The sequence below is a fragment of the Diabrotica undecimpunctata genome, unplaced genomic scaffold (assembly GCF_040954645.1).
Source record: "Diabrotica undecimpunctata isolate CICGRU unplaced genomic scaffold, icDiaUnde3 ctg00000614.1, whole genome shotgun sequence".
Lineage (NCBI taxonomy): Eukaryota > Metazoa > Arthropoda > Insecta > Coleoptera > Chrysomelidae > Diabrotica > Diabrotica undecimpunctata.
This window is the reverse complement of record NW_027311919.1, coordinates 237,829-256,295: the sequence shown is the minus strand read 5'-3', so window position 1 is coordinate 256,295 and position 18,467 is coordinate 237,829. Positions and strand designations below refer to the sequence as shown.

Here is an 18,467-nt window from a genome sequence, read left to right as displayed (position 1 = left end):
ATATATATATATATATTCGTTTGAACTAAAAATAATGATAATAACAATAATCAATAAGAAAACACAAACATAGAACATAAAAAATAAAATAAAATAAAATATCATAATGACCCGTTAAATAACAAGAAACTCTTAAAATAAATAGGTATTTACTTAATGGTCTTTTGATAGTTTAGATAGAAAAAGTCGATTAGCAAAAGATGATTTCCGATAAATGTGAACGCTATTTTAAATAGTATAAATTTCGATTTTGTTTGGAAAACCAGTGATTAATAAAATGGTTAATTGTCTTTAAATAGTCATTCACTAATATCAGAATATTTTTGTTCAGTCGATTATAAGCGAGTGAAGAGATCTGACACAGTTGTTTTTTGCAAGAGTGAATAGTGAGTTTATAGAATATGAAAATAACGTGTGATTATACTCCAGTTAAAAAATTAAAGTTGAATCATTTATCACTTAACGAAAATAGTGTTCTCCTCAATGTCTACATTTATTTTAAGCAACACAATCCTCCCAATACTGTTAATAGTATAGTTGAAATTTCCTCTAAAGTAATGAGATATTCAAAATCAACTGTATATAACATTTTAAAAGAGGAAAAATCAGCTGGTATAACCCCACCCAAACCGCGAACAGGAAGACCAAAATTGTCGAAAGTTTGGAAAGACAAAACTATAAAAACATGTCGACAAGCATTTTTGGAAGAATATTCAACTGGTTTCAAGGAACCAACAGGTAAAGGTCGACGATTAATTCTTACCCATATAAGTAGTATGAATGGATTTCTTAAGGAGGGTTTACTTTTGTTTGAATCAAAAAGGACTTGTGATTATAACGAAGAAATGAACGGAGACGTGTTTGAAGAATATTTCGAACAGATGATTAAATTCATACCTAAAAATTCAGTTATTGTGATGGACATTGCAAGTTACCACTCTAGAGTAGTTGAACGTTTACCAACTACTCAATGGAGGAAAGATGAAATTGCAATGTAATTAACTTATAAGAATTTAATCTTTGACGATACACTGACAAAAGCAGAACTATTAAAGCTTGCTATAATTAATAAACAAAATTATAAAAAATATGTCATTGAGGAGATAGCCAAAAAACGAGGAATTGAAATACTTCGCCTACCACCGTATCATTGCGAGCTAAATCTGATTGAATTAGTATGGGCCGAAGTTAAAGGTACCGTTACTCGAAATAATACAACTTTTAAATTGTCAGATGTTACTAATCTTTTTCATAAATCAATATCCGAAGTAACGACTGAACATTGGCAAAAATGTATTAATCACGTTATGAATATTGAGAAAAATATGTGGGAGCTTGATCATATAATAGATAGCAGTATAGAACCTATAATAATGCATCCCAGATCGGATAACACTTCGTCTGAAACAGAATATGAGGAAGCTTAACTTTAAACTGTAGTTCAGAAGTTTATTTTAAATTTGGACTAATTACCGTCAACTTCATTGTCTATTTTTTATTTATTAATTTTTTTACTGCTAATATAACTTTTATTCTTATTTCCAATATTATTAGTATTAAGAATATTATTATTTATTAATAGGAATATATAAACACTTACAGTTTTTGTTTATGTATTTTACGTTTCAGTATAATTTATTGTATTTTATTATTTTATACCTATTAACTGTATGTTTCACAATTAATAGAATTTTTATTCTTTTAATATGTACCTTTTTAATTTAAATCAGTATTAGATTAAATTAATTCCTTTGTTCTAAATATCCAAATAAATTTAACGCAAACTTTTCTTTTAAGATTACGTTTTAGTTAGAAGAAAATTTGTTTAATTTATTGTTTGTATTTTAAGAACGATTTCCGAAGTGGAAATTGAAAGGTCAATAAATTTATTTTAAACTTGAATTTTGGCTTATTCCCTTTAAAATAGTAGTTGTTGTAATATGCCACAAGAAAATAGCTCCAGAACTTATTAATGCTATTAGTATTTAATATTTTTTAAAATAATATGGCTTTGAACCTATATTTACGTTTAAAATAATGGTAATGCTAGTGGACTTCAAATCTTATTAGGTTAAAAAATTATTAATGTTTACATATCGAAGAAACATAAATACATATTTTAATTTTATATGAACATTGGTTGATAACGATCAGTAGCTAATAATTAAATTAAATACCTAAACGGCAAATACGAATTTTGTTAAACATTTATCAATATTCACCTTGAGTCCGTAATTAAATTATGTTAATCAAAGCAAATCCTTCTCTACTAACCTGTATAATATCCCGTACACTGACAGAATTTCGTAGAATTCTTAATGATACACTTTCCGCCGTTCTGACAAGGGCTCGGATTACATGACTCCACCTCCCACTCTTTGTAATTTATTAATTTATTCCTGTAATTACCATCGAACTGAACTTTTAGTGTTCCGTTCAAAGGAATCCCCTGGGAACCGTGTATTTGCCGTAAATGTAGGGTATTTAAATAAGAAGAAATGTATATGGGAGATACGGGTAATAAAGAGTCTTCCATTTCAGGGTCGTAGCAAAGTTTCCACACAGTACCGTTGGCGTCTGAATAGCTGTCGAAGATTTCTATGAAACTCGAACGGTCCACGCAGTCGGCATCGACAAGTTTAACATTATGTAACTCCAAGAGTACAACATTTCCTAAGGGAGCGATAAAATGTTGCAAAAAATCAACGTTTAAAGGTGGTCGATCTGGGTAATTAAGATGTAACAATAAACCAGATGAAAAATTTCCTAAATTTACTATTCGCTCTTCCTTAACAGTTGTTGTTATCTTATAAGAAGCTCTAAATCCCGGACCTAGTGGGTGGTCACCAGTGTGCATTTTTAGTTTCATTTTTTCGTCGCTAGAGACAAAACTTCCCTCCGTTAGAAGACCGTCTGTTTCAAACGGCCTATATACGGCGGTATGTTTTCCTAACATAATTTCAACGTAAAAATCTTGTGACTGGCTAACTATTTCTAGACCGTTACCTTCCTCTGAAAAAAATTCTAGCCATATTCTTCTACCACTTGGAGCTAAGATCGTCACAGTACAGTCCAAATGGGCTAGTAAAAAATCTGGATAATTTGGGGTTATAAGAGTACCTTCTTTTGCTGTTAACGTTTGTATTGGACAAGCTGAGACATCCACAGCGTACCAAATTAAAGAAAATCCTTTGTCTGATATCGAGTAATCAGAATGAAACTTTACTTCTACTTCATTAGTTTCCGAAACAAAGTTAAACCTATCCATATCTCTTTCGTGGTTTCCACATAGCCTTACTGCATCATTAAAAGCTTTTTTCTCATTTTTGTACAAGGATTTTAGTTCGATGTAATCGTATAAACATTCTAGTTGTGATTCGATGTGAATATGAATGAACTTGATGATGATTCTGGTTTTTTCGGGTCCCGTTATTCGTATAAAAAAATCTAAGTTGTGGTAGTAGTTATTGGGATAATTGGGAGATGTTATGGAGCCCTCAGTTCCGTTTAGCGTTTGGTTGTAGTTGATACCGGCTACCATAAGCTGGTGTTGTTTCTTACACACGTATCCACCTGCAAAATAATAAGAAATAATTTTTTTGTTTATTAATACACAAAGCAGTAAAATTAAAAGAATAGAATTAAATTAAATATATTTAATTTTTGTATTGTTATCGTTAACTTCGTTGTAAAACAGTTCATTAGGATTGTTTCAGCGGCGACTAATATGGGTAAAGCTCTAGCGATGATCGAAAGTAAGGAGCAATACAATTTTTGACATCAACATTTAGAGCGGCATGTTTATGTTTCGTGAACTTTAAGAAGGCATTTAAAAGGGTCTAATTAAAGGACGTTATCCACTAGCATAACGTCCTAATGACGTCCTTGACGTTAATGACGTGCTTAATGACGTACTAAATAACGCAATAATCAAAACGATTAAAAATTTCTACAAACACCACAATAAAAGTAAAAGTAAAAGGCTAATTAACTGACTCAATTGAAGGTAGCTATGGAATAAGACATTGAATTCCTTAAGCCTTCTATAGTTTAGCCTAGTGACGGATGAAATGATAAAAATCTAATCTTTTAAAGTGAAGATGATTAACAGATGATGGAAGATAAAGTTAATAAAGTTAACAGTGTAGGTTGAATGAATGAAACAATATGGATAAATAGAAATATCGGTAGGAAATAAAAGGCAGAATTTACACAACAGTCATTGGATCAATAATAAGGTATTCTTCAGAAATACGACTTAGCACAGAGAGAACAAAAATAATACTACCAACAGTAGAAATGAAAACCCTCAAAAATATCGATAGACACTATGGGACAGAACTAAGACATAAGTGACATTATTACTGGCGTGTCCACAAAAAAACCTTAAAAAGTGTATGCTATAAAATAGAATAAAAAATAATTTATTTAATAATGAAGTCATCATTAATATTTAGTCAAAACTACAGATGGTACATTGTATTCGGAGTTTATATATTGTTTAAATTTATTTTTTCTTCTGATGTTTCATTAAACGAGAATTTACACTACATTTTATTGTTTCAATGTACACTGATCCACAAGTGTAGAGAATACGGTAACTTCCTGAAGTGAACAATAGTTTTCATGAATCTTTAGCCAATATTGGATTTCTTTCTGGGTTCGTTTTCATTGAAGTTCATATTTACCTATGGATTATAAACAGTCATCAAAATATACTTAGCAAATTTCATGGTTTAGTATAAATTAGTATAACAAAAACTAGTATAAATATTGAATTAAGTGAACACTGGAAAAAACAAAAGGTTTTAAAGTAGGACTTAAATAAAAATAAAGGGCCTAGTACGTCTTTACCTTTTAGTTTTTCGATCAACTCAACTACTCTCTAAATAATTGTACAGAATATGCCAAAATATAAAAATCATTGAAGTAGAAGTTTAATTTAAGATGTTGTTACTGTAGTAGAAGATGAATATATATTATATGCAACCAGAAAGGATTAATTTTTTAAATATTTTTTCATACCTCATAAATAACGCCTACGAAAATATAACAACAAAGAGAAAATATATTCTCCTTTCAAGCAGTATTACTTATTGACTAGAAGACTTTTCTCTTAAGCTTGTTATATGTTTTTTGAAATTTGATGAATTACGTTTACAGTAAAAACCACAAATCATAATAAAATGTCCTTCCTCATCGTTTTATATTATCTTTTTAGAACCATCCACTTTTCTGTAATACTTCCAAGTTTCCTACATTTGGATCAACTCTATTGCCAAATAGTTCGTTACATTTTATATTCTAATCCATTGCCAAGACTGGGATAATAACTATCAGACCATGACAGCGGATGCTTTATTTGTATAAAAAGCATTAAATATTGGCGAATTTTTTCCCTTTCCATTGTTAGAATGAATAGAAATCGGTAAGTAGATCCTTAACTTTACAAAAAGTCGACCACTTTTTACAACAGCATTCATTCTACATCCAACAAATTGTGATGTAAAATGGTCCTCGGGCGTGCCAATCATTCCTAAATCGCCTCCGTACGAATTCTTGGCAAACCTAAAATTTCTAATATCCGCATTCGTTCTTTCTGGCTTCACGGAGAGATAAGCGACAAGTAGGGAAGAAATATATTGTTTGTAACCAAAAGTCCTGACTTTCAAACACATTCTTTTAAAATTCGATAAAAAAATACATTGGTATTATCATGACAATCGTATACAGGTAAAATACAGTATATACAACCGTATACAGGCTTTGTCAATAGTGATGCAATATTTTTAGTTGATCTAGTAATACATTGAAAGTGTAATTAATGGCAAAGGTATTTATAATTTCTTATCATATCTTGGAACTGGTAAAAAAGGATATTTTTCAGACGGCAACCAAATTATTGGAAACTGCTGCGGAAAGTCGCTGATGACTTAAATATTAAACTAGAAATATTTACTTGTTCTGGGTTTTCGAGCGTTGACACAACTTTTCGGTAGCAACACTCAGCACCAACCAGCGTATTTTTTAAAACGCTAATCTACTTCAGACTTTTTACTACTACCATAAAGTTTTTGTTTTTCTGGCCCGCGCTGTGATCTTAACCCACTAGACTACTCACATCGAAGTCAGCGCGCTGATCCGATTAGCCATTGGACCGACTCTCTCTCTCTCTCTCTCTCTCTCTCTCCCTCCCTCTCTTCAGTCCTTATCCCTTGGAGGAGTGTAGTAGTCATCGTGATGTTGTGTATTGTCAGTCTCCAAAGATCTCTGTCTCTGGTGATTTCTTTTAACTCATGCATTTTGGGAAATACTTCAATGCAAAAATTGGGGATGGTCGACGAGGCCAACTGTAGGTTCTTTGGTCTTGAATAACCTAACAATCGACAATAGAGATTGTATGAATTTCATGTAGAGATAACGAAAAATTCATTGCAAACACCTGGTATAAACTATCCAAGCGACAACTATATACATGGAAAGCCCCATTTGATTATGGCAGCAAATTTGGGTCTTCAAGAAATCAAATAGATTATATACTTGTAAGTAAGCGCTTTCGAAATGCCGCCAAAAAAAGTCAATACACTTCCAGGTGCAGATATTGGATCGTATTACCAACCTTTTGTGGCAGATACTAAAATAAGGTTACAACGAATTTAGCGACAAGAACCAAAAACCAATATAATTAATTTTGACGATATAGGCATAAAAGATAACATTCAAAAAGAATTTAACAATAGTATAAAGAACATCTGAGAACAACTAAAATATCCAGGGAACTATCGAATGAATTTAAAAACCAAGTTAACAAAATATCCACAAAACAATAATTATTATAGAAGTAACTTAATCAAGGAAAATCAATGGATGACAGAAGACATCTTCAATGATGAAACAACGTTAACTTATAAAATCGAATAAAACAGAATATAGATATCTACAGAGAAGGATTAAAAGGGAGATAAAATTAGCCAATTTTATCAAAATTGAGGATCTGATATCTAGGCACGACAGAAATAAGCAACATAATTAAAAAATGAGTTCTCTTTGTACTAGTTGATAACAATAAAATTATTGTAAATGAGAACGAAATAAGAAGAGAATGTCAACTGTATATTATATCAGAGTTGTTTGAAAATGGCAGATATAAAATAATATTACCGAATCCTATCAAAATTGTACTGACGGCTCAGAAATTATGAAATTAGAGGTAAAATGCAATTAAATCACTGGAGTGATTCCCGCAGACTGGCTTAAGTCCATCTTTGTTATAATACCTAAAAACACAATACTAGAAAATGCTGAGAATATCGATTAATTAGCCTAATTAGACATACTCTTAAGTCTTTCATACAAATACTCCACAACAGAATTATATTCAAATGCGAAGAAGATCTCGAAGATACCCAATGTGGATGTAGAAATGCTTTGGGAACTATTGAGGCACTTTTTGCGCTAAATATCCTATTAGAAAAATGCTGCGATCAAAGAAAAGATGTATTTGCATGCTTCTTGAAATTCGAAAAAGCATTCGATATAAAATTAATCCAGATGCTAAAAAATATAGGAATAGACGACAAAGATATTCGTGTCATAAAAAAACTTTACTGGAATCAATTTTAATAATGCAATTATTAAAATCAACGCGAAACTACTTAATGTAATTAGATCGGACGATACAGTAATTCTGTCAGAAAATATTAAAGTTCTTCAAATTTTGCTTGATCGTACTCACAAAGTAGGAGAACTAAGACTTTATGGTTAAGTACTATATTTGGTCTATACTTTTATATGGAGTAGAAGTGTGAACACTGAAAGTATTAAGTATGAACAGAACATTGGAAATGTGGATTTAAAAAAGGTTGGTGAAGATACCTTAGACAGCAGGAGAAAGTAATGAAAGAGTACTGGCAGGGTCAATAAAGATAGAGAATTGCTAAAGGCTGTTTAACACCGGAAAATGTCGTATCTGGGACATATAGTGGGATGAAATCGATATAAAATACTTTAACTGATCCTTAAAACCAAAATAGAATGTAGAGGTGTAGGAAGAAAACAAGTTTCTTGGTTAAAAAACACACCCATGAATAGACTCGGATATCAAATGCAGGACAATTCCATGTGGCAGAAGATCGAGAAGCCTTCGCAATGATAATCACCAACGTCGGATATTTCTGATATGATAAGTGAAGAAGAAGATAGGTCTTTTGCATATTCCGGTAATTTAGTAAATCCATCTTGTTGGGGATCTTCCTCGTGATCGTCGGCTTTCTACCTTTCCTTGGATAATAAGTCTTTCCATGTTTTCTGATCACATGTCCAAAGTATTTTAATTTTTGCAGATGGACTTTTGCTAAAAAGCCGTTTGTTCACGTTTAGTTCACCAGCCTTTAGTTCATTTACGCTCATTTCGAACTGACTATAAAACTACAAATGTCTGTTTCATTTCGCGCTTAAATTCTTTATATATATATATATATATATATATATATATATATATATATATTTGCCTAATTATTATATTTCTAAATAAGCTTGTAGAACACGTAGGTTTATTAATTTTAAGTGTAATAATGTTTTAATTTAGTCTATATATTTATTTCCTAGACAGCACACTAAAAACCATTCACTACCAGTTCATTTTACTAGAGCAAATGACCTGACGAATTTTTATTTTTGCTTTTATCATATTGGTTTGGGAAAGTATTAAGTATTTATTTACAATTTCGCTTTAATAACTCTATTAAAATATCTTATGTTGTTATATATCTTTTAACTACTTCATTATGTATCGAAATTATCTTCTTTAAATGTCTGACGTTCAAACTGGCTAACACGTACTTATGTATGTCTGTTCTGACAGCCACTTGACAAATTTCCACATGTGTGCTGAAACTATTAATTTTAAAAACATTAGAAATCCTAAGATTTCGTACTTGGCGAAACTAATATTATAAATTGTAAGATTTCCTACTTGAAGAAACTATGTCGCTCTGATAATACCTAATGAGGTTGAAATACGTATAAGTGGGTGGTAGATGCCCTGAATTGAAATTAAATCTACGACCGTGTTTGTGTATTAATTTTAACTTCGAAAACCCAAAAGCTATTAAAATATAAAATTTCTTCTACGGAATTGTATACGCAATTTGGTATCAGGGCTGAAGGCCATAGTTTTAAAACCCTAGAGTACATTTTCTTTATCTCTTCTTGAGTGGGACCACCCCTGAGGATGTTAAGGTACGGATTTTTATCCCTACACACACACACACACACACACACACACACACACACACACACACACACACACAGAGAGAGAGGGAGAGAGAGAGAGACAAACCGAGTAAATCACAGCTCACAAGTATTCGAGATAGTCACTGCTCCCGTTTGGGGTTCACGATGATTTCTTCTCGCAATGGTACCTCTGAGCCATTATTACGTCGATCTTACGTGCTGCTTTCGCTACCTGCTAATTAATCCATTTAAGGTAAGTGATTATTTCACATATCTATAACATTTATTAAGTTACGCCAGATATTTTTCTTATTTACATATATCTATTGTATTTAATTATTAATTTTTTAAAGTTATTTAACCAGCTAGTTTAATACGTCCTATATAAACAATATTTGATGCTAAGATTTGATAATGTTTTTAATTAGATATTTAGATGTTTATTAAAAATATAATCATACACGGTGCTCTGAAAAATTTTTTACCTAATAGTGAAAGCGACAAATTTATGATTTTAAAAAAGTTTTGTATTTCAAAATTCCCTTCTCCTATATTAATATATTTCTTCCACTAAAGTTCCAGTGGTTTTCTCTTTATAGCCGAAAATTAACTAACAGTAGCCTATGGGTCTTCCGTGGCAACAAAAAAAAAACTTTTGTGAAATTTTTAAAATTTTACGCCACATTGTTATTGAATATATAAATAATTTGCAATAAGGGCATAATTTGTTTAACCTATTCTTGATAGAGTATTTATAAGTACTGCTACTACCTTATAAATACTTTTATTCTATTTTTATAGCGTTATGCAATATTGAATACAAAACATGTTCGACCTATTTGCATTTTACATCATCCCGAGCTTAATAATTGTTCTTCCTTGTATACATTAGCATATTATGTACTTAGAGATAAATTTCATCCTTAACCGTCTCGTGTTTCCAACAACGAACAATCAAGCACCTACTTATCTACTTGCCAGATTGGCTTATCACCAAGAGTGCAAAGTTCAACAAACCTAGGGCTTCGCATCGGTGAACTGTCCAATACAAGCCGCTCTGGAGGGTAGGTCCAGGCGCCGGCGTCCACTGCATGCTCAAACATGTCACTTCTTCGACGTGTCGGAGCAGGTCATTGTCGGTAGGAGCCAAGCCGGGAAGCCACGACGTGTATCTCATCGGCGAGCCGTCGATCCACTCGAAGTCCGTGGATGCTGTGGATATGGCCCCTAACCTGTGATTCAAATAATAAAAAAGTTCGTTATAGTTTGGATAACAATGAAAGAAAATTAAAACTTAATTAGTGGTATTAATTTTAAAAGAATTAATATCAATATTTATGTAAGCTCGATTTGTTTTCACTAACAAATATAATATTATACCAGGGTGGCCATTTAGCTGGCAAATTTGCAAAAAAGTTAAAAAAAAAACACATATACTAAACTTTGGGTGTATTTTTTTATGGCGCAAAAATATATATTTACAACATGCGTTCAGAATGTTTACAGTTTATTTCAATTCACTTTAATTATAATGGTTTTCGATTGTTTTCCGAATTAATAATGCGAACGAGCATCGCGGGAATTTCATTAATGATATCTAACACGATTGTTATCCAATGTTTAAAATATTTTATGTTGTCGATCGTGTATGCAAAAACTCTGTTTTTAAGCATGCCCCAGAGTAAGAAATTCATAAGACTAATGACTGGTGACCTTAGAGGCCACTGTTCGTTTTCACCTTCACCGTCCATCCACAGAAAATTTGGTTTAAGAAAGCGCAAACTTCCAGACTAAAACGCGTAGTATCGCCGTGCTGCCAAAAAAAATATGTTTCGTCCTTAGAATCTGTCGTTTTCATCTAAAGTTACACGTAATTCTTGTAACAATTTTAAGTACATTTTGAAAGTAAGAACCTGTCGAAAATAAGGCAAAACAATCTCCTCAAAGTCGGCTCATCGGCCCAATAAATGCAGTTCTGCCTATTTATCCTGCAATTAACCTTGATTTATGCTTAGTTACTTGGTTAGAAGTCTTGCGGTTTTAGTTCCTGCCGGATGATAACACTGCAAACCAATATATTTTATAATCATACAAAGCGTGCGAGATGGTATGCTAAGCTTTAATGATGAGTGTTTCGTGAAGAGGCTAGGGCTTTCAACGAATTGTTCCGCGACTGCCATGTATTCTGATCTGTGTGTACCGAACGTGATCCCCCTTTACTACGCTTTGCATATACAACACTACCGGTCCATTTAAACTGTGTGGCTAAATCCATCATGTAATTGCGATTTGAAAAACGTGCATTAGGTCATCTTGTTGTAAAATCTTCTTTAATGTCCTCGTAATCGCGATCCTGACAGCTAAACTGTTTTAATAAAAACAAATTTGTTCTAACTTAAACGTAACGAGAACGTTCTCTCCCATTTCACTCAAAACACAACCACTACACACAACTCACGACAAAATTGGCATTCGTTTAGCTATCACTGTTTATTTATTGGAAAAGGTTAGGATTCTTTATTTCGTATGACTATGAAGGAAATTTGTTCGAGTTTGTGGTTCCTCGATCTCTTCAGGTTTGTAGTTGGATGTGTTTGTGTCGCATAGTATCAAAGCAAAAGAGCGCCGATAACGTCACTGGGGCAAGTTGTTGGCGTTTGTTAGCGAAATATCTTGGACACTGTTGAGATGGAACCGCTATTATCGAATCAGTGGTGAGAGGTTCTGACTGGATTTGATGTTATTTCCAGAGGTGTGTTGTGTGGCTGTTTTAGGTCTAAGTGTGACAGGGGCTATGTCTCTAGTTACTATTGTTCCTTCAAACCGTTTTTACGTCTACGTCTAACTTCAGAACTAGTGTATTGTACTATAATTCTGTTATTTGACGTTTGCGTTAAAGGCCCGGCCTCATCAGCTTTCGAGTGACAGCTCTATCACAAATAAGCCTGTGTGTGTATGTAAGATGACACGACAGTCATTGACACTACCATTTCGACGTTACTTCGGTTCCATCAGCCGTTTTAACGCTTTAGCTGACTCTACAATTTGGGCGATGCGCAGGGATTTTGTCGTCGACTGACTTTGCCAACGAGGAGGTTACGTTCGGCAGCAAGAAAGAGGGCCCCTTTTACTGCCATGATATAGTGTGTTTTGTGTAAGTATGTAGTGTGCTGACTTGACAAAGACCAAAACTGTGTTTTCTAGTGACCATTGGTCTTAAAAACCGTTTTTACGTCTACGACCAACTTCAAAACTAGTGTATTGCACTATAATTCTTTTTATTGATCATTTTCGTAAACAAGATAGTAAAACAGAGCTGTTTATTTCTCAAACTTTTTTCAATATATACTTTTACGATATAAAGCGTAAATGAAAAACAAAATATGACAAAAAAAATTATCCCGAAAAAATACAATCTTCTGTCGTAAAATATAGATTATCTGGTATTAGCTTTTAAGATTTAAGATAACATAAGGAATTTTAAATACTTAGGATATGATCTGATATATGTTACAGTAACGATTACCACAAAAAATTAAAAAACTCAGTAGTATATATACGAAGTTATTAATAGAGGTCTAAGAAATATAACAAAGAGATAAGTAAATCAAATTTTATAAAAAGAATTGCCGTACTGACCCTAACCTACAGGAGTAGAGTCTGGACAATCACAAGTAAAAAATAAAAATAATATCGAAAACAGTTACCCACAAATTAAATATACTCGTCACCAGAGACGAAAATGCCACTGAACCCCTAAAAATCATATAAAGCTGAATTTTTCAAAGAATATCAATTTTGGAACTTTAAAAGAGATGCAAAAAGTTTACCTCTTTGACCTCCCAGCTTCCCCTAAATCGTCTTTTCGTAGGGGGAGGGGGGCGAACGGAAAAACTAGATTTACCAAGAATCTGTAAACCGTAGACAAAAATGTTTTTTTTTTTTTAAATGTAGCTGAGAAAATGCGTGGAGGCATTTTCCGTGACGTTCGTTTGTGCTGTAAATGTTTAAATTTTGCGTTTTGAGGCATATTTCAAATGCGTCATATTTGTTGCCAAAACTCAATATCGAAATTTTATGTTATAGGTTTTGAAGATTAGGCTCTAACAATGAAAATTTAACTACGACTGGTCATTGAAAGTGGTAAATTTTGTTGATCCCATAAGAATGATAAAAAATGGCAAAAATCGCACAACGTTTATTTATTTAACACCTTTATAAAAACTGATTTCATTTGCGACACAATACAAAGTTTGCATACAAAAGCGGCACTTTTTCCCTTGAAAATGCATTTTGATTTTTGTCGATCGGACACTCTGATCAAAAGATATCGAATGATTTACCGTCAAGTTGATGCAAGTTTTATTTAAAATTGATTTTGGGCGCGTGACTGTGATTTAAACGAACCAGTCGCTTCAAGCGTTGTTTCTGAGCGAACAATTCATTCTACATAAAAAGTGCTAATAAATATTTTTGTTCAAAATTATCTCATGTTCAAAATTTTTTTTCTACGGCGTACAGATTTCTTGGTAAATCGATTTTTTCCTTTTTCCCTCCCCCCTCCTACTAGGAGCCTTTTAGGGGAAAGCCGAAGTGTAAATTGGCAAATTTTTGGATCTTTTTTGGGGTCCCAAAATTGACATTCTTAACAAAATTCAGCGTTCGTATGATTTTTAGAGGTTAAATCTCTAACGACTGAACTAATTAGCGATATTTCTATTAATTAAAGCAGTGCTTCCTATATGAGTATTATACTGCTAATATACGTAGGGAGCGTATACCATTGTAATATATTTTTTGTCTGCTGTAGAATAACGACGTACCGATTTTGTAGGTTGATCGCCCAAACAATCTGAAGCCACGGGAACGATGGATGAATAGATGATCCTCTAATTTTTTATTGCCTTTTTTTTCAACGCGCATTTTCCCATTCTGGTATGTCTAATGGTGCCCGTGTAATCATATCCCAATTCACTTATGGCCCTTATTAGTGGAAGTCAAATGGAAGAAAACTTTTGTTAAACTTTATCAATTTTTTGTAGCTGAGTGTTATCTGAAAAATGTAAATTCTGCAAACTTTCTCTAAACCTATTTCTCGACATTGCGTTGGCGATTGCTTCATGTCTGAGATCCATATCCAAACTCCAGTACATATCTTTTCTCGGCCTTTGAGAATAACCATCAATCAGTAAGGTTGCAAAGAAGACTTTGAGTTCTTCAATCGAAATCTTAAATGAATCATTTATTTCAGAAACCCGTCAAGTGCAGTTTTTCATATTTTCGGCAAATAAAGAAAAACTGTTTATCTCTCACAAAACTAAAAATTGGTTTTTAAAATTTTTATGAATAATACTTAATACCATTCTAAAACAGATGCCATAGTCCATTATATTTTACTAATTTCCAATTAAATAAAAAGAAAATTAATTTTTCACTTGACAGGTTTATGAAATAAAAAATATTTTTAAGCAAATTTCTTTCAATTTTAGAACAAGACGTGCTTGTTAAATAAAGTAAATAACAATTAAATAAACTGTTTTTACTATTAGAATGCAGAAACAATAATATTAATGGAATAAATTATACAATAACACATCTGTAGTAAACAGTAAACGTAGTTCAAGAAAAAGAAAGGCTTAATCAACATATTGCCTGTCAAAATTACACTCTGCTTCTGTTGTGAGCCACTGTATAATGTTATTATAAAATCTCTCACATCCAGATGTGTATTTTGTTAACTTTTTTATGTCGTTAATTTTTTTAATGTTAATAGAAACTTTTCCAAACGGATGTGTAAGGTCTGTTGGAAATTCGGGAACATTAAGGTACTGCTTTAAGGTAAATGTTGAAGAAATAAAGCCCCCAATAAATTCCTTAACCACAACTTTTCCTGGACTAGTTTTTTTATAACAAAATTCCTCTCCCATATGTTTCATCAGAGTTCACAGACTTCTTGTCATATTGGGTCCACCAAGTACTAAAAGAAAATATCATATAACTGTTTACCTTATGGACAAAGCGACCAGTTTTACTAGCTTTGAGGATCATGTCAGCATATTGATCTAGTGTGTATACTCTATCAGCACGTTGCACAATACGTTTTATATTCCCAAAGTCACGGCCGCATGGGAAATACGAGTGTCCTCTGATCGGATTTCACACAGATTCATAAGAAACCTCACAACACAGTGATTTTTATTCTGGCCAGATGGGCCGTCACTAAAGAGTATAAGATGTTTCACTCTATTTGGATAAACTTCTGTTTGTACATAATGCAAGAGCATAGAACAAACCTCATCACTTATTCGCTTCGCCTTTATAATAGATATACATTTTGGCTTTATTTGTCTTCATATCATGAATGTAAAATATATTTAACCAAATCTGGCACATGAAAAAAACTTCTTGATCAAGTATGTATGGTAATGGTAAGTTCTGCATATAATTAATACACAGAACTACTGTATCATTGTCCTTATTTTGGGCCATTTCTTTTTATTTTAAATAAAACTTTTTGGCTCTGCATTGGTGTACGATTGTTCAGCGGCGACACTATGCTATACATTGTCAGATAGATCTGGATCTCTAAGTTTTGATTTAAAGTTTTCACACTGGATGCATACGTCTACTTGTAGTCGTCCAAAGGATAAGTTAAAATTTTCCTTAAAATATTTGTAAAAAAGCTATACTTAACTTTTTTCCCAACTGCATACCCAATTCAGGGTATGGAGTTTGAAACATTTCGTACATTTTTGAAATATTTAGTGATGCATCTAAATATTGTTTTTTCTTTGACCCATAATGAGTTTCTCTGACTTCAAATTAAGAGATGTGTTCATGTATAGCAAGACAAGTATTACCATCAATCGCACTACCACTACGGTTTTTGCCTCTCATATCAACGGGTGTTGTGTTTTTGGCTAATAGGTTGGTTAACCTTGCAAGTCGATCACAAGATACACCGTAAATTTGTATAAAAACATTTTTGCAAATTGGTATAACAAAACCTTTTATTTTTATGTTATATACGAAAGACTTATTTTTTATTTGTGAGGTTGGAGTTTTATCTAGGCCTAAGGTAGGCCTATTATCTTGATTTTGATTTTTGTTCACTCTTTGCTTTATTTCAGTAGCTTCATAACATAACATAACCTTTATAGTTTGTGTATTCCTTACATCTTACTCTTAATTTTCGTATTACATTACGCTTATATTTCAATTCATTAGTAAAACCACGTTTTCTTTTTATTTCAGGTTCATCGTCAGAACTTTCACTATGCATTTTTGTAAAGAAACTATTTTTTATGTTAAGGCCGGTTTTCACGATACGTCTTATTGTACGTTTTGTTGGATAGGACAAATCCTATACAATAAAACGTGGCATGTAAACAGCAAAACGTACGTCTTGTTGAATCGAAATGAAATCCAAGGTCAGATCGTAGAAATGATGGGAGAAGCATAGTTTTGCGAGAACTGATAGGATAAAACGTTACGTGAAAATACATGTTCAGACAAGTCGTCCGATCTTGACTTATTTGACGACTAGTTCCACTGCAGTTTGATTCATTTTTCCCAAAAAAAGCCTAATAATGTCAGATTTGCGGCAATGCACCCACCCATTTTCTCGGGGAATTTATTGAATTGTATAAAAGTTTTTAAGTAGTTATGTTTTAAAACCAAGTAGATTGCATTACAGGTTTCAGGAATTATTTGGCTTAACGCTGTAATATGTATGGTGTTACCAACTCTAGCAATTGACAATAGGCTGAGGTGTCCATTCGCAAATAATTGCGCCAGTCATCTGGTTCGCCTCTTTTAGTAACGAGACGTGGGAATACTGGCTTCTTTTTAGAAGCCCACTCTCTTGACCATCTTGTCTTTTTCCCCTTCATTCCCTTTTTCCTCAGTCGTAGTATCTTTATAGTTGAAAAATAAAAAAAGGCAGCCGTGTTTACTCCATAATAAAAAAAAAACACTAAACAAACTTCACACAACTCAAGACTCTGAATTAGAAATGAGGTAGAAAACGGAAGGAAAAACGTAGTGTGTATACACTGGACAAAACGTACATTTTGTCGTACGTTTTATATGACCCACAAAACGTACAATAAGACGTAGTGTGAAAACGGGCCTTTACACAAAATATAAAGTAAGAATGCAAAACACCAACTCTAAACTCAAACTAAAAAACTAAATGTTTTGTAAAACAATTGACTGTTGCTGTCTGTCTAAATAAAAATAAATTCAATCGTGCTAGCTGTGAAAATAGATTTCTACAAACCAGTAGTGTCAAAGTAGGAAACTGAAGTTTACTGCAGAAACTCATTAAGTGAGGTCGCTTGGCAGGTTTTTGCACTAAACTCAATATTTTTGTTGACATATGAACCAAAAATATGTTGAAGAGTCAGAATCCGTATTAAACTCATTTTTGTTAAAAATGTCAGTTGACGGGTTTTTGAAATAAACGATTCAAATGGTGTTATTTGCATTTTATTTGTTGGGCATACTTTATAATCTAGTCTTTTATGTGTTCAAATAAATTAGCACACCAGAAAAGTGTAAGGAAATCGATTGCATTTTCATCGTGACCTTTATTACGATTGGGAAAGTTCTTGATTTTTATCTTGGGGCAAGTTGTTTTTTTTTCAGTCATTTTTTCTATTTGATTTAATTTTTTTTATAAAATCGAGCAACATTTATTAGAGGTTCATTATCGCTTATGCTTATCTTCAGCTTCTTGTGTCTCACATTGTAAAATAAGAGTTGCCTGAGCTTGAGCGTTCAGTATCTTTAATGAAAAATCATTAAAAACATCATCAAATGATTCTGAATCTCCATCAGAATCTTCCGCTGTAGGATAAATGTATAAGTCTGCAGAATCAAACTACTTCTCATTTAGGTCATAGATTAAATTATTTAGAGTATCAGCTAAACAACTTGTTTTCTTTCTATGAAATATTTGAAGATCCATAATTCCAAACTAAAAAGAAAAACCTCAATTAGCAACAAATACAGCCAAGTTCTATTTTTAAAACATACAAAAACTAAAGGTTACTAGGTATATTTTATTTAAGGTTAAGCGTTTAAACGATACAGATATATTATATAAACCTATAATATTATTTATACTTACCCCGACGCAATATTTCATAATAGAAGATAGCTATGATTCAACTAGAAGTTATACTACTGCACCTTCCTTGAAATTTTGATATAAATCACACAACAAAAGC

At 32.5% G+C, this 18,467-nt stretch overlaps 1 protein-coding gene across 1 annotated transcript in view; it reads right to left on the bottom strand.

The window, feature by feature from the left end:
- Positions 1 to 18,467, bottom strand: part of LOC140431277 (uncharacterized) — a 249,021-nt gene that overhangs the window by 57,881 nt on the left and 172,673 nt on the right. The window contains exons 6-7 of the mRNA XM_072519211.1: positions 10,252 to 10,466; positions 2,275 to 3,573 (exon numbers count right to left, since the gene is read on the bottom strand). Coding sequence (XP_072375312.1) covers positions 2,275 to 3,573; positions 10,252 to 10,466 — 1,514 coding nt within the window. The remainder of the gene's footprint in view (positions 1 to 2,274; positions 3,574 to 10,251; positions 10,467 to 18,467) is intronic.